This window comes from Arabidopsis thaliana, chromosome 2 (genome assembly GCF_000001735.4).
Source record: "Arabidopsis thaliana chromosome 2, partial sequence".
Taxonomy (NCBI): Eukaryota; Viridiplantae; Streptophyta; class Magnoliopsida; order Brassicales; family Brassicaceae; genus Arabidopsis; species Arabidopsis thaliana.
Genome location: NC_003071.7, coordinates 19075600 through 19094719, shown reverse-complemented (window position 1 = coordinate 19094719; position 19120 = coordinate 19075600). Strand labels below are relative to the sequence as shown.

Genomic DNA, 19120 nt, shown 5'->3' with positions numbered 1-19120 from the left:
CTCTTCTAACGAAAGAGTATTAATTATTATAGACAAAAAAAAATAGTATTAAACAAGCCTACGCAAAACACGTTCAGTATTAGGTTATAGTTTTTAGTACTAATTAAAATATGAGATATGAGTTTTTTTGTTCTATTAGAACTTAAGAAGATAAAGAATTTATAAGTTGGTGCGACTCCGAATTACTCAAAAGACACCAATCATCGCGTTATCATCCTAATCTACAAAACAAGAGGTCAAATTTTGCATGTCACGTCACAATATTGTACATTATCATCACGTTTTTTTACAAAGCTTTAGTATATCAACGTATACATTTCAATGTACGAGTTTTCATTGTACTATCTATCCCTAAGTTTGAATTAGGTTTATCGAATCTCTTTCTTTATTTATATGCAAATTTTAATGATGTCATTTTAAATTATTATAAGAAAATATCCCCATACAAAACATGGTGAGGCTTATCTCATGCGATAATACTTTAAAATAGGTTATGAATATAATCATGTAATTATAAAAAAAGTTTTTAATTAATGGGGAGAAAACAATTAGAAAACTACAAACACATGATGATAGAAAAGTAGGTTAAAAGTCCATCACATGGTGCTCTCTCACAGAACGAGACCCTTTTTGTTGAACGTTACTGTTGGGCATGAGATTCACGCAAATCCTATGCGACAAATAATTTTCTTTCCATAAAAATCTAAATAAAGAAAGAACGTACCATTTTTTATATCGAAGTTAAGGACTATATATATACTATTGATAAGAATAATATACTCAGACTATACTATTAATTAAATGGACCCACGTTAATAACGATGTCTGAAATAACCAAAACCCCACCAGACAATTCAGACAATATTTCTTTGTTTCTTTATGCATGTGAGTTATTTTTATTGGTAGAGAAAAAAATAAAAACAAATAATTAATTTAGTACTATTTAGTACATAATAAATTTTAAAATATTTCGACCATGTGATCTATACTTCTTAAGTACATTACTATAATTTGAATCTCTCACGTAGGTACATACACACGTGTGTACACAAAACACTATTTTCTCTAAAATTTACCAAGTGCAAATATCGTTGTTTCACTAAAATCACCATCAAGTATGTATTACTTTTACGAAATTAATCGGATTTGGAGACAAATTCAAAGACTAGCCAGATTTAGGGGTGAGATAATCCATTTGCAAAATAGATTTGAAAAGAGATTTTAGATTTTCTATCTTTATTCGGAGAGAAACAATCAAAGTAAGTGAACTTAAAATCAGGAAACAGAGTTAATAATCAGAGTAATTATTAACCATGGTTAAGTTGAATAACCAAAGTAATTAACGTGCATAAGTAACCATGGTTGGGTTTTTAAAAAGAGCTTTCATACAAACTTCAATTACCCCAGCAAGTCTTGTCTCCTTCTCTCTCTCTCTCCCTCTCTAACTGTATCTTCTTCTTCTTCTTCAACCTTCAGACTTTTCTAGTTGCAACTCTCATTCAATTGTTCAATTTCTCTGTAAAAATCAAAGCTTTTTGGAATCTTTCTTCGGCGAGATATTTCTTCACCGGCGCAAGCTTCTCTTGAGCGTGATTCATCACTGGGTTTGCATTTTTTCCTGGTGGGTATTCTTCAAATTGTTCAAAGCTCCGACCTTTTCTTCCTTAGAATCTGATTACTGGAATCTTGAAGCTGGAGAGACTCGAGTTTATATGGTTTCAAGCATCGTTGAGTCAATCATTGAGTTGTGTAGAAGAAAGGTTTGGTTTTCTTCTCCGTTTAAGTGGTTTTGGGTTTGGTAGGATTTGGTGTAATCTGGGAGATAAAGAAAGATGAATATGAGTGATTTAGGTTGGGATGATGAAGATAAATCGGTGGTTAGTGCTGTTTTAGGGCATTTAGCTTCTGATTTTCTTCGAGCAAACTCTAATTCGAATCAGAATCTCTTTCTTGTTATGGGAACTGATGATACTCTGAATAAGAAGCTCTCTAGTCTCGTTGATTGGCCAAACTCGGAGAATTTCAGCTGGAACTACGCTATTTTCTGGCAACAAACCATGTCTAGATCCGGACAACAAGTCTTAGGTTGGGGAGATGGGTGTTGTCGAGAGCCTAATGAGGAAGAGGAATCAAAAGTTGTTAGGTCTTATAATTTTAACAACATGGGGGCAGAGGAAGAGACATGGCAAGATATGAGGAAGAGAGTGTTGCAGAAGCTTCATAGGTTGTTTGGTGGATCTGATGAAGACAATTATGCTTTGAGCTTAGAGAAAGTTACTGCTACTGAGATTTTCTTCTTAGCTTCCATGTATTTCTTCTTCAATCACGGTGAAGGCGGTCCTGGGAGGTGTTATTCTTCAGGGAAACATGTGTGGCTCTCTGATGCAGTTAACTCTGAGTCTGACTATTGTTTCAGGTCTTTTATGGCGAAATCTGCGGGAATCAGAACGATCGTTATGGTTCCTACTGATGCTGGTGTTCTTGAGCTTGGTTCTGTTTGGTCTTTGCCTGAAAACATTGGCTTGGTTAAGTCTGTTCAAGCTTTGTTCATGAGGAGAGTTACGCAACCAGTAATGGTGACTTCAAACACTAACATGACTGGAGGGATTCACAAGCTTTTCGGGCAGGATTTGAGTGGAGCTCACGCGTATCCTAAGAAGCTCGAAGTGAGAAGAAACTTGGATGAGAGATTCACTCCTCAAAGTTGGGAAGGCTATAATAACAATAAAGGTCCAACATTTGGTTACACACCTCAGAGGGATGATGTGAAAGTGCTAGAGAATGTGAATATGGTTGTAGATAATAACAATTACAAGACGCAGATTGAGTTTGCGGGATCATCAGTTGCTGCTTCTTCGAATCCATCTACAAACACTCAGCAAGAAAAATCAGAATCTTGTACAGAGAAAAGACCAGTGAGCTTGTTAGCAGGAGCAGGAATAGTTTCTGTTGTTGATGAGAAGAGACCGAGAAAGAGAGGGAGAAAGCCTGCAAACGGAAGAGAAGAGCCATTGAACCATGTGGAAGCTGAGAGGCAGAGACGCGAGAAGCTTAACCAAAGATTCTACGCTTTACGATCAGTTGTTCCAAACATTTCTAAAATGGACAAGGCTTCTCTACTTGGAGACGCAATTTCTTACATCAAAGAGCTTCAAGAGAAAGTCAAGATAATGGAAGATGAAAGAGTAGGAACAGATAAGAGCTTATCAGAATCAAACACAATAACAGTAGAAGAAAGTCCAGAAGTTGACATTCAAGCTATGAATGAAGAGGTTGTTGTAAGAGTAATCTCGCCTTTGGATTCACATCCAGCTTCAAGAATCATACAAGCAATGAGAAACTCAAATGTTAGTCTAATGGAGGCTAAGTTATCATTAGCTGAAGACACAATGTTTCACACTTTTGTGATAAAGTCTAACAACGGGTCGGATCCATTGACGAAAGAGAAGCTTATAGCAGCGTTTTACCCCGAGACCAGCTCGACGCAACCGCCATTGCCTTCTTCTAGTTCACAGGTCTCTGGTGATATATAAGTTTCACATGATGGTGAAGCTTTTGTCTATTCTTGTTTCAGTATAGATAACTTTCAGGTTCAACTAGAAATAGATAAAATCCTTTTTTCTTTTCTCTTTCTTATAGTGAAAGGAATCCGGTTTAAGTATATTCATTAACTTTATTTAGACCATTGATTCACATATTTGTATCTTGGGAAAATATTTCCTATACTTTAGAAAATCAAATAAAGTATGAAAGATATTTGACTTCTCTTTCTTTGTTATGGATGCTTTATTCAGTTACAATTTGGGATCCATTCTTTTTTTTTTTCAAATAAAGCAATAGTTATAACAAGTTAATATTATCCAATCAATGTTATTCAGGTAAATATTTGATTAATTATCTTGTAGAATGTTCATGTACATTTGAATTTTGAAGTGACCAAATCTTATATATTGGTCATGAATATGATATATTGACATTTCAAGAGACTGAGCTAAAAATTACTTAAAAATGAGAATCAATTATTTTTTTTCCATTGGTCCATTATTTTATGCAATGCAGCACATAATAATCTATTTTGGTTTTGGTTTGGGCTTCTGGTAGTTCTGAAAAGCCCAGTATAAAGCCCAACTCCATTAATGCATCTTCACCTCTACGACGAGAATTGTGCTTCCGATTCATTTCACATAGGGTTTGTTTCTCCGATCAGATCCAATTTCAATCCTTCTCCGTCAGATTATCTCCTCGGCCACGATGTCTCTCCGCCGCACTATCCTCGATCTCCACCGTCAAACCCAGAGAGCCACTCTCTCAAAGTCTCTACCTTTCTCGATGAGTCACATCTCCTCCGCATCCGCCACCGCCGCCGTGAGAAACCCACTGGGAAGAGACCTCTCTTCAATCCCCTTCGCACAAGCCCAGAAACTGAAACCAGATTCAACCAATCTCGTCACCGATCGCTCGATTTCGTCTTCAATTGGGCAATCTGAACTCAACAAGGCAGCCAAATTCTCGCGTCAATCGTCTTCTCGAGGTTACACTAATGGCTCTTTCTTACGCAAAATCCCTGTAGTCTTTCACATACATGAAGGAATGGAAGAGATTTTGGCGGATTATGTTCACCAAGAAATGACAAGGAATTTGATTGTGATGTCTTTGGGATTGTTCCAGATTATCGTTCTTAAAGATATTATCTTGTTTCTTCTCTGAAACCAAGTAAACATCTTTTGGGATCTAAGGAACACTCTCGATCATCATCACCTGTTAATGAATGAATAGTGTGGGCTAAAAAAAAGGTCTTTCCTTTTATCTTCTTTGTTTTATGAATAAGAACTTGATGCAATGTTGCATTTTTACCTTCAAGCTTTTGTTGTGTGTTGTTTCAGTTTCTGGTTTCGTGTATTTGATTCTGTAAGGCTTAAAATGGAATTCTAAGCCTGTTAATCTTTTGATTGAATAATGACAACTTTTCTCAGCTTTGAGGATCATTTAATCACTACGTTTGCATTTCGAATTTAGCTTTACTGTAATCAGAAGCACGAGAGACTTACGTGAGTTTTGCAGTAGAAAAGTTGTGGTTTTTACCAAGTAGATGGTTTGATTATATACAACTTTTGAAGAGATTTTCTGGTTTTGGATTTGGTGTGATCATTATAAAGGTGATGGAGACTCTCAAGAAGTCACAAACAGAGAATTGTCGATGTTATGTTTACTTAGATCAAACATGAGATTTTGAAGATATAAAGCTATCAAATTGAATCTTAGTTAGATGTTCATGAACCTGGTTAAGATGCAACTGGACCAACAATATTCATGTTCCATAGCAGAAAGCCTGAAAGGTTGAATAGAACAAAGGGATATGAAACGAGTTAAAGAAGCGAATTAAAAGGCCCATCTTTTTATCTGTAGGCCCATACGAATTACGATTGTACTGGTTCATTGATTCAAATACTAACTCTCTCCTTATCCGAAGTTTTAAAAGCATCCTAATCCAAAACGGTGAAATAATGACGATTAAAACCCCAAAGTCTCTGGCTTGGTTTCCACTCCAAGGGTAAAATACAAAACAAAATCAACGAAACTGCCGTACACCGTTGACAATAAACAAAGGAAAAGTGTACATTAAAGAAGAAGAAGAAGAAGCTTCATTGTACGCGTCACCTACGCGAACGAGGTGGAGACACGTGTCCTTCCTACCACTTTCCTTTTGAAAAACCTCTCTCTCTTTCCTCTAAACTCTTTTGACCCTTGTTTCGCGAGCTGTTTTGTACGCCATTAGATTGAACCCTAAAAACTCTATTATTGGATTGGATCATCATCGTTAAAGCTCCACGCCTTGTCCCAATTTCCTCTTTGGTTCTTTCCTTCTGGTAAGAATCCGCTCTCTTTCTCTCTTTCTTTTTTCTTCATATGGTACGTCATCGGCGACATCAATTGGCTCGATTTGATTCACCTGTAGCTATCAATCAATCCCTGATCTGTTTAGGTTTGATCTCCTCTGTTTTTTCCTAGGGCTTGTTATTGTTGTTTCTCGAAAAAGAAGAAGAAGCGATGGTATTGGGATTTTAGGGATTATTGCGGTTTGTTGTATATATATATATAGAAGCTGAGGGATTTTGTGTTGTGAAGAACATCGAATCCTGTTTTTTTCCGTAAGAAAGTTCTTAGATTTCTCCAAGTGAAAGAAGATGTCATCAGCTGGTGTTGCGTTAAGTCCGGTTCGTAGCGAGCCATTGATTATGCCTCTGGTTCGTGCCAATTCTTGTCTTGATTCTTATCCTGACGACACCATCATGATTTACCTTACACTTCCTGGATCGGTGATACCAATGCGAGTGCTTGAGTCTGATTCCATTGAGTCTGTTAAGCTTCGGATTCAGTCTTACCGCGGCTTTGTTGTGAGGAATCAGAAGCTTGTTTTCGGTGGTCGAGAGCTAGCTAGAAGCAATTCTAATATGCGTGATTATGGTGTTAGTGAAGGCAACATTCTCCACTTGGTTCTTAAGCTCTCTGATCTTCAGGTTCTTGATGTTAAGACTACCTGTGGGAAACACTGCAGGTTTCATGTCGAGAGAGGGAGAAACATTGGGTATGTGAAGAAGCAGATTTCGAAAAAGCGTGGAGACTTTGTTGATCCTGATGAACAGGAGATTCTTTACGAAGGTGAGAAGTTGGAAGACCAGAGTCTTATTAATGACATTTGTAGAAACGATGACTCGGTTTTGCATCTGCTTGTGCGGAGATCTGCTAAAGTTCGAGTTAAGCCGGTGGAGAAGAACTTTGAGTTGTCTATTGTTGCCCCACAAGCAAAAGATAAGAAGGGTCGTGAAGCTAAGAGCATTGTGCCACCAAAAAAGCTTTCTTTGGAGCCGGTAGTTGTTAACTCCAAGGCTAAAGTACCTCTGGTGGTTAAAGATATGATTCAGTCTGCTTCTGATGGACTTAAAAGTGGGAATTCTCCGGTCAGGTCAAGCGAAGGTACGGGAGGAGCTTATTTCATGCAGGGTCCATCTGGCAACAAATTTGTGGGTGTGTTTAAGCCAATAGATGAGGAACCAATGGCTGAGAACAATCCTCAGGGTTTACCACTTTCGCCAAACGGTGAAGGTTTGAAGAAAGGAACAAAGGTTGGAGAAGGTGCATTAAGGGAAGTCGCTGCATACATTTTGGATCATCCCAAAAGTGGAAACAAATCTATGTTTGGTGAAGAGATAGGTTTTGCTGGTGTACCTCCCACAGCTATGATTGAATGTTTGCATCCAGGGTTTAACCATCCCAAAGGAATCAAAACCAAGATTGGATCACTTCAGATGTTTACTGAGAACGATGGCAGCTGTGAAGATATGGGTCCACTTTCATTTCCAGTAGAAGAAGTTCATAAGATTTCTGTGTTGGATATTAGACTGGCCAACGCAGACAGACATGGTGGGAACATTTTGATGACCAAGGACGAAAGCGGGAAGCTCGTTTTGGTTCCTATAGACCATGGATACTGCTTGCCTGAAAGCGTAAGTGCTCTTACTCTTTTTCTATTCTTTCTTGGATTCAGTTTTGCCTATAGTGTTCATTGTCATGAAACTAACTTTTGTTTTCGTCATCAGTTTGAAGATTGCACGTTTGAGTGGCTATATTGGCCACAAGCCCGGAAACCGTACTCTGCAGAGACCCAAGAGTACATAAGATCACTGGACGCAGAGGAAGATATTGATCTACTAAAGTTTCATGGATGGAAAATGCCGGCAGAGACGGCTCAAACGCTCAGAATCTCAACGATGCTACTGAAGAAAGGAGTGGAAAGAGGACTAACAGCATTTGAGATTGGAACCATAATGTGCAGAGAAACACTTAGCAAGAAGTCTCTGGTGGAGGAAATGGTAGAGGAAGCTCAAGAAGCTGTGCTTCCAGGGACGAGCGAAGCTGCATTCCTCGAAGCCCTATCCGATGTGATGGATTACCATCTCGATCACTCTCAGGAACACTAAAAATGGTTCTTGTTTAATTCAAAACTCTGGTATATACTCTTTGGTTTGCTTTTTATAAACCTGTTGGCTTTTGTATTTTTAAAACTTTTTCATTTCTGTCATTCTTTGGACATGTTCAAGGTGTTTTGTTAACTTCACTCAGACATATTTCATGGTAATGACAATTTAAGTGTTTACAATAGTTTTCTCTCTTTGTAAGATTTAGCTCTTCTCTACGATATACATGTCTCTCTGTTAATAAGCAATGAATGACGTCAAATCTACTGTGAAACTCCAAAACTGTCAAAATCTTACAGGAACTTCAAAAGGCAAATCGATGAGAACGAAACTCAAAGATGAGCAGAAGCAATTCACAATCGTTACTTTCGTATTGAATCTGCTCTTCCTGTAGCTCTTTTTGATGTCTCTGTTTTCTCAAGTCTTTCATGTCATTGAGCTTCGCTTTGAATTCCTTAAGGTACCAAGGTCCGATCATCCTCTTCCTATTCGAAAAGATACACATAAGCCATGCTTTGCATCGCAGGCGATTCCAAAGACCCGGTACAGCTTCCATGACAGAATCCAAAGCTTCACCAAGCCTTTCAGTTGTGCTTACCACGTTCAAAACGCAAGACCATCGCAGGGGCCAAGGTTTTCGTTTAAATATTAACAAGGTTTGTTTGTTAGCGAGCATCATCTAAAGAGAACAAATACAATCTTTCTATAGATCCTCCGACTATAATGTTCTTAGTCTAACCAACAAAATAAATATTGTTATCTTAAAGAAAGTGTGTGCTTAGGGTTCTCATGATTTGAATTATAACATGTCTCCATTCAATTTCTTAAAAATGTATCTTGACTAAAGAGAACAAGTACGACCTTTCCATAGATTCATCAGACTACAATATTCTATTATTCCTCATCTAACCAACAAAATGAATATTGTTATTTTTATTTAAAGACGAAAGATAGAGATCTCTTAAGTTTGAACTATATATATATTAAGTGAAATAATAACAAGTCTTCTTGTCCCTCCCTTAGTACAAAAAACCACCAAATGACTTTCTCAAAACAACTCTTCCTTTACCTCTTCTTCCTCTTCCCTCTCCTACACGCTTCACACCCACAACAATGCTCTTCCTCCTCATGCGGTCGTGATGATGTCCATGTCCGTTTCCCTTTCTGGTTACTCTCAAAACAGCCTGAGCTCTGTGGCCATGCCGGATTTAATCTCCAATGCACAGCTAGTCCCAAGACAGCTCTCAAGCTTCCTAATTCCGGAACATTTCTTGTCCGAGAGATCGACTATTTAAGCCAGCAGATTCGTCTCTATGACCCTGAAAATTGCTTGGCAAGAAAGCTTTTGACCTTCGACATATCAAGATCTCCTTTCTCTGCTCTCTACCTTGTCAGCTACACGTTCTTGAGCTGTCCTAATGAGGTTGCAAAGTCGTCCAGGTTTGACTCCATCCCATGTCTAGGCAATTCAACGACCTCGTTCTTGGCTACAACTAGTTTGGATCTCGCGAAATCTATGCTGCCTTCTTGTCAGATCGTCAAGACATTAGATGTTCCGGTTTCTCGGCGAGTTATTGCCAAGAAATCAAGATTCTCGACTGATGTCAACGATAAAGACCTTTGGCTGAAATGGGATTCTCCAAGTTGTAGCGATTGTGAGAGGGATTTTTTGAGATGTGGATTCAGAAGCAACACTTCTCTCCAAGTCAAATGCTTCCCTTTTGAAAATTCCGGTACAAATTACTCCAATTCTTTCTCTTCTTAGTTCTTATAACTTACATTAATTAATAGTTATGAATTAACGACGAATGAGTTAGTCTTCATAAAAAAAGTTCAAATTGGAGGAATCTTTGATTATTTGGGGTTTTCAAATAATTATCCAATGATTAAACAACTAGACAAAAAATCTAGTAGGCCATTACATTTGACATTGAGCCGTTGACTATATATTGATTAGTTAAATATTGTTTAACCACATTTTTTAAAAAGATCAAATCTCCACTCTTTTCAATATGTCATAGACTGTTGTACTCCGTAGATAATCCCTTATAATACGAATTTTAAAAGAATAGTGGTAACATGACTTGTTGTTTAGTGATTGTGTTATCATCAGATTCAACAAAGAAAAAATAATACGTACATGGTGGCTTAAGTAAATTGATCTTTCGAAACATGATTTTGGCAGGCTACAACACGGAACCACAAGTGCTTAAGATTATACTCCTGAGCATAATTGGACCGCTCACGATCTTTGCTACTTGTATTGCAGTCGGAGTTTGCACCTCCGAAAGATTCGCTTCCCTGATACAACGCAACGTGGCTATCGCCGCCTTGCAGCCAAACGAGGTTATAGTCACGACGGGTCTTGATGAATCTATAATAGAATCATATAAGAAAACGGAATTAGGAGAGAGTAGAAGATTACCGGGAAATAATGATGATATTGTTTGCCCTATTTGTTTATCGGAGTATGCTAGCAAAGAGACCGTGCGGTGCATACCAGAATGTGATCATTGCTTCCACAGTGAATGTATAGATGTGTGGCTTAAGATTCATGGTTCGTGTCCTCTTTGTCGGAATTCTCCTTCTCCGGCTCGTCAAGCTGTCTAAGATGTTAAGACTTATAAACATAAACCATTTATGATTTTTTTTAGAAAATGTTAAGAATGGTAATTTGTTCATTTTCAAAAATTTGTTGGTGGTAAGATATATATACTAGTTTTGTTGGGTTTACGATATGTAGTTATTTATATCCATATCAAACGACGCATTCCATTTATGGAACATATCCTTGACTTTTCTTGTACAAAATGTAGACTTTTCTGACTTTCTCCTTAGTAGTACTTTAATTATGAGAATGGTTAAACTCTTTTAACAGAATTTTTCGTTTAATATCAACTAGTAATACCATTTTCCTTAGTACTATCGAACAATGATAATCTCAAAACAACTTTTCCTTTTATTTTTCCTCCTCTTCTTCATCTTCCCTCTCCGACACGCCTCAAACCCTAGTAAATGTTCTTCTTCTAATTCGAGACCACACAGATGTGGACCCTTAGAAGTCCCCATCCGTTTCCCTTTCTGCGACCATCCGTTATTCAATCTCCTCTGCACCAATCTCAATAATACAGTCCTACAACTTCCTATGTCCGGAACATTTTTTGTCCAGTATATCGACTACAGAAAGCAACAGATTTATATCAACGATCCTGAAAACTGTTTGGCTAAAAGGCTTTTAACCTTCAACATTTCAGGATCCCCTTTCTCTCCTCGCTTTGATACCTTATACACGTTCCTGACTTGTCCTAATGAGCTCGTGTTGCCGTCTTGGTATCCGTCCATTCCTTGCCTAAGTAATTCCACCTCCTCCTTCTTCGCCACGTCTAATTTTGCTCTCGCAGAGTCTATGCTTCCTTCTTGTCAGATCGTGAAGAGAATATATGTTCCGGCTGATTCGCCGTTTGCAGAAACAAGATTCTCGAGCTACCTCAATCAAAGCCTCTTGTTGGAGTGGAACTCGCCTAATTGCAGAGGTTGTGAGATAGATTACTTGAGATGTGGATTCAAGAACAAAGCCTCCCCCGAAGTAAAATGCTTCGGTGCTAAAAAATCCGGTACGAACTCAACTTTTTTTTTCTTATCTTGTTCTTCATTCCTTGTGACCCAAGATAACTCCAATAATGGGTAAGGATGAAGAAGATGCTGTCTGTTTTCGTGGAAAGCTTCAACTCCAAGAAATCTTTAGGTTTTACGTGTTCCAAGTACTATTTTACCCATTAAGCAAGAATCGGAAAATCATAGTTGGAAGGAACTAAATTTGACCATTGATTATTTAATTGCGTTTTAAGAAAATATCAAATCCAATATTTCCCCTCAACTATATAAGGAAGTATTCTCAATATCTCATTCCACACGCTATAATCAAAATGGCGAATTACATACTTTGTTTTTAAGTGGTTAAACTGACTCCTCAAACATTAATTGGCTTGGCAGGTCATTTAAGCAGGGCAGTAGTAGCAGTACTTATATGTTTGTCCATAATAGGAGCAGTCATCCTCTTTGTTACTTGTATCGCTATCCGGATTCACAACACACCGAGACGACGACATTGGGCAGTACCAGCGGCAGCCGCAACCGTAATGCAGCAACCAAGAGAGGTTATGGCCACGAGGGGTCTTGACCAATCTACAATAGAAAAATACAAGACAATGGAGTTGGGAGAAAGTAGAAGGCCTCCCGGGACTAATGGTATTGTATGTCCCATTTGTTTATCAGAGTATGTGAGCAAAGAGACCGTACGGTTTATACCTGAATGTGACCATTGCTTCCACGCGAAATGTATAGATGTGTGGCTCAAGATTCATGGTTCATGTCCTCTTTGTCGGAACTCACGTGCGTGAAGGAAATGCTGAAATGTTTGAAGTATTCAACGTTTTAATTAATGTGTATTTTGGAAAAACATAGATGAATATTTTTAGGGAGTGAAGACTCATTATTTTCTTGATTAAAGATTAATGATATTGTTTGTTCAATTTGTTTATGTATTGTGAAATGAACCATGTGAAAGAAGCATAACAAAAGAAGTATATTTAGCTATTTTTTTATATATATATCAAAATAAATTTATATATCTATACAAAGAAAAAGTGACAAAAGAGGATATTAATAGATGGACTAAGATTTTATGTCATCTTTCTTATAAAAAATCGTTTGAAAGTTTAAATAATTATCAACCATTGGTTTATGTAGCATACATGAAATTATATATTATTCATCATTTTCAAAAAACTTGTTGGTGATAAAATATCAGTTTTGTTATAAATTCCTATCGTTGAGTTTATGAAATATAGTTGTTATATACAATCAAACGACACATTCCATTAATGGACCATACACTACTTCTTTTGACTTTTCTGACTTTCTTCTTAGTACTTAACTACGTATGAGAATGGTTAATTAAACTCTTAAATACATTTTTTAGTTTAATACTACATGTAATAACATTTTCAATAGTATCGAATAACATTATGACATTCTCAAAACAGCTTTTTCCTTTCGTTTTCTTCCTTCTCTTCCTCGTCTCTCTCCGACACGCCTCAAACCCTAATAACTGTTCATCTTCTTCATCAAGACCACTCAGATGTGGACCCTTAGAAGTCCCCATTCGTTTCCCTTTCTGTAACCATGCGAGATTCAATCTCCACTGCACCGATCTCAATAAGACTGTCCTAGAACTTCCTATGTCCGGAACATTTCTTGTCCGAGATATCGACTACAGAAGGCAAAAAATCTATATCAACGACCCTTAAAACTGTTTGGCTAAACGGCTTTTAACCTTCAACATTTCAGGATCTCCTTTCTCTCCTCACTTCGATATCTTATACACGTTCTTGTCTTGTCCTAATGAGGTCGTGTTGCCGTCTTGGTATCCGTCGATTCCTTGCCTAAGCAATTCTACTTCATCCTTCTTCGCCACGTCTAATTATTCTCTTGCACAGTCTATGCTTCCTTCTTGTCAAATCGTGAAGAGATTACATGTTCCGGCTACTTCGCCATTTGGGGAAACAAGATTCTCGAGTGACCTCAACAATCAAAGCCTCCTGCTGGAGTGGGCCTTGCCTGATTGCAGAGCCAAATGCTTAGGGGCTACTAAAAAAACTGGTACAATATATAACTCAAACATTTTCTCTTGTTCTTTTTCTTTTCTTTACGATTCAAGAGAACTTTTCATTAATGGTAAGGATGAAGAAGAGACTATCTGATTTGGTGGAAATCTTCAACCTCAAGTTATATTCTTAATTAGGTTTAAGGTTTCTGAAGTAATTATTCACGCATAAGGCAAGTATAGAAAAATCATAGTAGGATTTAAATTTGACACTACGATATAGCTATTGATTGATAACTGTCTTTTAACAAATCCAATATTTTACATCAACTACGGAAGTATTCTCAATCTCTCATTCCACATTACTAGCGTGGCATTTGATCTAAGTAAACTTGTTTTTTTTTAATTGATAAACCGATTCCACACATAGAGCGATTACATTTTGATGGTTTAATTAGATTTTAAGCTGACTTTGGAAATATTTTGACAGGTAATTTAAGTAGTGGAGTACTAGTACTAGTTATAAGCTTGTCAGCAGTCACCGTCTTTGTCTTTCCTACTTGTATCGCTATCCGCCTTTACGACTCCGAAAGATTCGATTCAGCTATCGCAGCCGCAACCGTAATGCAGCAGCCGAGAGAGGTTATGGCCAGGAGGGGTCTTGACCAATCTACAATAGAAACGTTCAAGAAAATGGAGTTGGGAGAAAGCAGAAGGCTTTCGGGTACTAATGGTATTGTGTGTCCCATTTGTTTATCAGAGTATGCGAGCAAAGAGACCGTACGTTTCATACCGGAATGTGACCATTGCTTCCATGTGGAATGTATTGATGTGTGGCTCAAGATTCATGGTTCATGTCCTCTTTGTCGGAACTCATGTGCGTGAAGGAAATGCTATTGAACGTTTTAGATAAATGCTTTTTCTGGAGTGATGATTTATGTTATTGATTAGAGATTAATGATATTATTCACTTTAATCAAACAGATTCATAGTTTCATGCCCACGATGAATTTGTTATGATAATTACAGGGACGAGAGATGCTTAATTGCCACAGATTAATTCCTTAATTACTTTTGCTAAAGTTGCTAAATTAATCTCCACAAGTTTATATGCTAATCATTCAAAGTTTCAATCGTAAACAAACATTTTCGTTTCTTTTACAAAAAAATAAAAATACAATGACTGACATTATTTGGTTCTCAAATACAATGATTGAGAAGTTTAATTAAACAGAGATTAGCAAAAGTTAACAACCTGGAATTGATCATCATCATCATCAATCATCTTCACCTTCATCAATCGTCCATCGTAGCTGTTTATTAGATCTGCTCGGTTCCTCCGTCGCAGCATTATCCACCGGTAAATCTGATGCCAGATTTGAGAGCGAAGAAGACGAAGAAAGCGATTGGAGATTAGAAGAAGACGACGATGAGGAGAAGAGATTCATAGCCATGATGTTGCCTTCGCTCCAAGACCTTCGGATCGGGAACGAGATGCTCTCTGAGCTTCCGTGGCGGCGACAAGACGGCGGCCGTCGCTGATTTTGATTTTTCCCAGCGCCACTTGATTTATCGTGAAGAGCACATCCGCAGTTTTTGTGGTAAGGACGCCGTTCGATGGCGGAATCAAGGCCGGAGATACAACCCTCGAAGATGCTGCGGAATATTCCGTCGGCGGCCATCGTTTGGCTAATTCTCCGATTTCGAGATCCGGTGGAGAAGAATAAGGATCTGAATCTTTCGGTAAACTCGATTTAACTATTTAATGCCAGATATTTTTGCGTAAATAGCTCTGGGCTTTATGTTTAACAAGCCCAATAAGGCATAATCCGACGGCGTTAGTTGACAACTGGCAATTATTTAAACGATGCGTTGGATCACCCTCTAAGCCATCGGGATAAACGACGCCGTTAGGGTCTTTAAATAATTGGATCCCAAAAGACGACGTTAATGTTTTCCGCTGCATATATAAAACCGATTTGAAATAATAGTCTGTTATTCGTTAGCTACTTTAGCTATACAGATCAGAGAAGAGCAAAGAAAAAGCGTCTTGGAGAGAGAGAGAGAGAGCTACTGAATTTGGCGATCGTCTCTTAGATTCGATTAGGGTTTGAAGTTTCTGATGGCGAGGAGAATCCAAAGAAGATCTAGGTGCAGAGACCTCTATCGACAATGTGTGACATCAGTGGTTTTGGGGTTTCTCTTATTTCTCGTTTACTCCACCCTCATGATCAGCTACAGACTTCACAAGCGTTCACTGTTTGGTTCGTTCTTTACCAACCATTAATGGATTCTTTTTCTTTAGTTCTTGGAAGATGTACTTATTTCTGTAAATCATTTCAGAGAAATACAACATCAGGAATAACTTCATCAACAAGGTAATCAACTTACGATCATCACATTGTACTGAAAGATTTGAAAGAAATTTTGAAACGTGTTGTTGAATGGTTGTTTATTCAGGATCTTAACTGGAGAGAACGTGAAGCTCTGGAATCAATTCCATCTCTTTTCACAAAAGAGGTCCTTGGTGTTCTTTGTTTTGCTGCTTACGTTCTTCCGATCCTTTGTTGGTACAAGTAACTTACTAGCGTTTGAAACAGGTCCTTGATGTTCTCAATTCCACCACCTCCAGTGACAATCCTTTGAGCCTTGATTCACTCAGGAAGAATCATTCAGTGGCTAACTCAGTTCAAACTTCTTCTGAGGTAGATAGATACTTATGGTTCTTCTCTACTTTCTTGACCTGTACGAAATGACTGATGCTTGTTGTTTGAAGGGAAACGAGGACAAAATGGTTCCTCGTTTTGGTCATGGAACCTGGATAGGAAAAGCATTTAATGATACACCAGAGATGTTGCATGAAAGGGTAACTTTTAATCTTTCTTTACTCTCTTCACATTGGTTACATGATGGCTTTTATCTGATTTGATATGTTCTGTTGTGTTTTTCTCAGAGTCTGAGACAGGAAAAAAGATTGGAAAGGGCTAATGAGCTGATGAATGATGATAGTCTGCAAAAGCTTGAGACGGCAGCCATGGCACGTTCCAGATCTGTCGATTCTGCACCACTAGGAAACTACACCATTTGGAAAAATGAATACCGGAGGGGCAAGAGTTTTGAAGATATGTTACGTTTGATGCAAGATCAAATCATCATGGCACGAGTTTACAGTGGACTTGCAAAGTTTACAAACAATCTCGCCTTGCACCAAGAGATAGAAACACAACTAATGAAACTAGCTTGGGAGGAAGAATCTACTGATATTGATCAGGAGCAGAGGTATCATCGGCAGTACATATTGTTCTTAAGATAAACTCTTAAAAAGTTTAATCCTTTTGTTGTTGTGGCAGAGTACTTGACAGTATAAGAGACATGGGACAAATACTGGCTAGAGCACACGAGCAGCTATATGAATGCAAGTTGGTGACAAATAAGTTGAGAGCAATGCTACAAACAGTTGAAGATGAACTCGAAAACGAGCAGACTTATATAACGTTCTTGACTCAGCTAGCTTCCAAGGCACTACCAGATGCTATCCACTGCTTGACCATGCGCTTGAATCTAGAGTATCATCTCCTGCCTTTACCGATGAGAAATTTTCCAAGGAGGGAGAATTTGGAGAATCCAAAACTTTACCACTACGCTCTCTTCTCTGATAATGTACTGGCTGCATCAGTTGTTGTCAACTCCACAGTCATGAATGCACAGGTAATGATCAATCCCTAGTAATTGTTGCAAGAATAAGTGCTTTAAACTTACAAGGCCTACTGGGTTTATTTGGCAGGATCCTTCAAGGCATGTTTTCCACCTTGTGACTGATAAGCTCAACTTTGGAGCAATGAGTATGTGGTTTCTGTTGAACCCTCCTGGAGAAGCGACCATCCATGTCCAAAGGTTTGAAGATTTTACTTGGCTCAACTCATCTTACTCTCCAGTTTTGAGTCAGCTCGAGTCAGCAGCTATGAAGAAGTTCTACTTCAAGACAGCGAGGTCTGAATCAGTTGAATCAGGCTCAGAAAACCTCAAGTACCGGTACCCGAAATACATGTCAATGCTTAACCACCTGAGGTTCTACATCCCTAGGATCTTCCCAAAGTTGGAGAAAATCTTGTTTGTTGACGATGATGTGGTTGTTCAGAAGGATTTAACTCCCCTATGGTCCATTGATCTTAAAGGGAAAGTGAATGGTGCAGTAGAAACCTGTGGTGTTACCTTCCATCGCCTTGATACTTACTTAAACTTCAGTGATAAACACATTTCAGAAAACTTTGATCCCAAGTTCTGCGGATGGGCTTATGGGATGAACATCTTCGACCTGAAAGAATGGAAGAAGAACAACATTACAGAAACTTATCACTTTTGGCAAAACCTGGTCAGCTCTTCTTCTTGGCTTATCTTTAATCTAAAACTGTTGTAGATTTAAGTTGAGAGTGATATGTTATTCCCCTGTTTTTGCAGAACGAAAACCGGACTCTATGGAAACTAGGAACATTGCCACCAGGGCTCATAACGTTCTACAATCTGACACAACCACTTCAGAGAAAATGGCACTTACTTGGACTGGGTTATGATAAAGGAATCGATGTCAAGAAGATTGAAAGATCAGCTGTTATACATTACAATGGACACATGAAACCATGGACAGAGATGGGGATAAGCAAGTATCAGCCATATTGGACGAAGTACACCAATTTTGACCATCCTTACATCTTTACTTGCAGGCTGTTTGAGTGAATAAGACGACTCTAGCCTTCTTAGGTTACTTACGTACATACATAACACATTACATGTAAGTACTGATTCATGTATATAATAAATACTTCAAAGTGATCCATATGAAATATAAGGTTGCCTTCACATTTATGTGTGTACACGATCTTGTAGTTATCGAACAGGTTCCTGATTACAACAGAATCACAGAAAAAACTTCAGTTACTGCTTTAAGTACTTCTACAGAAGATTAGCCGCAAAGTTGATTTAGATGAAGAAATGAATGTGCTGTGTTCTTTAATTGTATCGTTAACAATCCATCAAGCAATCAAAATACTTAAAATATGCTCTAAACTTATGTTCTTATACAAAAATACTAAAAATAGATCAAACAACATCCAAAACAAAAACTAAACTTGCTCAAGAAAGTGGCGAAGGGATCCGATAGAGCCAACGCGGGAGAGCAAAGGTAGAATATTCATATAAACGTTTAACCGCGGAGTCCCACTCGCCAGCAAAACTCAGAGTGCCATTGTCGCTGCTATGGTCCCCAAACTTGCCATTGTGCAAGTTAGCAGAGGCCAAACAGGGGTGCATCTTCCTCTGCACGTATACTGTATTAGAATCAGAAGGGTTTACTGCCAGCGGAATGTAATCGAAAGCGGTCATTGGAGATATTTGAGCTACTAATTTCCATTCCGCGCTCTCTAGCCTCCATATACTTAACTTATGCTCTAGACTTATGTTCATATACATAAGAAACCCTTGAGAACTTGTGCAAGGTCTTCTGAAATCCGCTTTGTTATCCAAGTCGGGAAAATCTAAGACT

The 19120-nt window shown here is 38.2% G+C and overlaps 8 protein-coding genes, 1 long non-coding RNA gene and 1 other non-coding gene across 16 annotated transcripts; 9 read left to right on the top strand and 1 right to left on the bottom strand.

The window, feature by feature from the left end:
- Positions 1-1346: 1346 nt before the first annotated feature.
- AIB (ABA-inducible BHLH-type transcription factor) lies at positions 1347-3767 on the top strand. The gene has a single exon (NM_130216.3). The coding sequence runs from the start codon at positions 1833-1835 to the stop codon at positions 3531-3533; it is 1701 nt and encodes a 566-aa protein (NP_566078.1). The 5' UTR covers positions 1347-1832; the 3' UTR covers positions 3534-3767.
- A 176-nt stretch (positions 3768-3943) lies between these two features.
- Positions 3944-5234, top strand: SDH4 (succinate dehydrogenase subunit 4). Its single transcript, NM_130215.3, has one exon. The coding sequence runs from the start codon at positions 4252-4254 to the stop codon at positions 4705-4707; it is 456 nt and encodes a 151-aa protein (NP_566077.1). The 5' UTR covers positions 3944-4251; the 3' UTR covers positions 4708-5234.
- Positions 5235-5490: 256 nt separating this feature from the next.
- On the top strand, positions 5491-8228 carry PI4K GAMMA 4 (phosphoinositide 4-kinase gamma 4). 3 transcript variants are annotated; one of them, NM_001202833.1, is made up of 4 exons: positions 5693-5867; positions 5984-7361; positions 7418-7505; positions 7599-7657. In NM_001202833.1, the coding sequence occupies exons 2-3, from the start codon at positions 6186-6188 to the stop codon at positions 7499-7501; spliced, it is 1260 nt and encodes a 419-aa protein (NP_001189762.1). In that variant the 5' UTR covers positions 5693-5867; positions 5984-6185; the 3' UTR covers positions 7502-7505; positions 7599-7657. The 3 variants fall into 3 exon arrangements, with proteins under 3 accessions (NP_973700.1, NP_566076.1, NP_001189762.1); NM_201971.3 differs by having other exon boundaries at positions 5491-5867; positions 6010-7505; positions 7599-8228; NM_130214.3 differs by having other exon boundaries at positions 5491-7505; positions 7599-8228.
- Positions 8229-8943: 715 nt separating this feature from the next.
- AT2G46495 (RING/U-box superfamily protein) lies at positions 8944-10810 on the top strand. Of its 2 annotated transcripts, none has more exons than NM_001337200.1 (2): positions 8944-9709; positions 10246-10810. In NM_001337200.1, the coding sequence occupies exons 1-2, from the start codon at positions 9016-9018 to the stop codon at positions 10584-10586; spliced, it is 1035 nt and encodes a 344-aa protein (NP_001324365.1). In that variant the 5' UTR covers positions 8944-9015; the 3' UTR covers positions 10587-10810. The 2 variants fall into 2 exon arrangements, with proteins under 2 accessions (NP_001324365.1, NP_850456.2); NM_180125.3 differs by having other exon boundaries at positions 10162-10810.
- Positions 10811-10908: 98 nt separating this feature from the next.
- On the top strand, positions 10909-12376 carry AT2G46494 (RING/U-box superfamily protein; the record flags this gene model as incomplete). The annotated part of the gene is made up of 2 exons (NM_001202832.1): positions 10909-11590; positions 11970-12376. 2 exons carry the CDS (start codon positions 10909-10911, stop codon positions 12374-12376), a joined length of 1089 nt encoding a protein of 362 aa, NP_001189761.1.
- Positions 12377-12968: 592 nt separating this feature from the next.
- On the top strand, positions 12969-14466 carry AT2G46493 (RING/U-box superfamily protein; the record flags this gene model as incomplete). Its single annotated transcript, NM_001202831.1, has 2 exons — positions 12969-13637; positions 14072-14466. The coding sequence occupies exons 1-2, from the start codon at positions 13478-13480 to the stop codon at positions 14464-14466; spliced, it is 555 nt and encodes a 184-aa protein (NP_001189760.1). The 5' UTR covers positions 12969-13477.
- A 110-nt stretch (positions 14467-14576) lies between these two features.
- Positions 14577-15415, bottom strand: AT2G46490 (uncharacterized protein). The gene has a single exon (NM_130213.4). It carries the CDS (start codon positions 15261-15263, stop codon positions 14859-14861), a length of 405 nt encoding a protein of 134 aa, NP_182172.1. The 5' UTR covers positions 15264-15415; the 3' UTR covers positions 14577-14858.
- Positions 15416-15718: 303 nt separating this feature from the next.
- AT2G00950 lies at positions 15719-16266 on the top strand. The gene is made up of 4 exons (NR_143707.1): positions 15719-15845; positions 15925-15959; positions 16042-16101; positions 16182-16266. It is a non-coding gene; the product is annotated as an uncharacterized misc_RNA (transcript).
- Positions 16180-18358, top strand: GAUT2 (galacturonosyltransferase-like protein; the record flags this gene model as incomplete). 4 transcript variants are annotated; one of them, NM_001337197.1, is made up of 7 exons in its annotated part: positions 16180-16286; positions 16358-16447; positions 16535-16860; positions 16932-17289; positions 17366-17768; positions 17844-17953; positions 18040-18346. In NM_001337197.1, 6 exons carry the CDS (start codon positions 16373-16375, stop codon positions 18313-18315), a joined length of 1548 nt encoding a protein of 515 aa, NP_001325285.1. The 4 variants fall into 4 exon arrangements, with proteins under 4 accessions (NP_001325285.1, NP_001325284.1, NP_182171.1 ...); NM_001337198.1 differs by having other exon boundaries at positions 16228-16286; positions 17366-17953; positions 18040-18324; NM_130212.3 differs by lacking the exon at positions 16180-16286 and having other exon boundaries at positions 16334-16447; positions 18040-18358.
- A 387-nt stretch (positions 18359-18745) lies between these two features.
- AT2G09720 lies at positions 18746-19095 on the top strand. Its single transcript, NR_140589.1, has one exon. It is a non-coding gene; the product is annotated as an other RNA (long non-coding RNA).
- The last annotated feature ends 25 nt before the right edge of the window (positions 19096-19120 follow it).

What these genes read in the sequence shown, in the direction of transcription:
- AT2G46495 (NM_180125.3), top strand. Translation starts at nt 9,016, where the DNA reads ATGACTTTCTCAAAACAACTCTTCCTTTACCTCTTCTTCCTCTTCCCT. An exon ending in CTTCCCTTTTGAAAATTCCG is followed by an intron (nt 9,710 to 10,161) that starts GTACAAATTACT and finishes TGATTTTGGCAG; the next exon opens with GCTACAACACGGAACCACAA.
- AT2G46490 (NM_130213.4), bottom strand. Translation starts at nt 15,263, where the DNA reads ATGGCCGCCGACGGAATATTCCGCAGCATCTTCGAGGGTTGTATCTCC.
- AIB (NM_130216.3), top strand. Translation starts at nt 1,833, where the DNA reads ATGAATATGAGTGATTTAGGTTGGGATGATGAAGATAAATCGGTGGTT.
- SDH4 (NM_130215.3), top strand. Translation starts at nt 4,252, where the DNA reads ATGTCTCTCCGCCGCACTATCCTCGATCTCCACCGTCAAACCCAGAGA.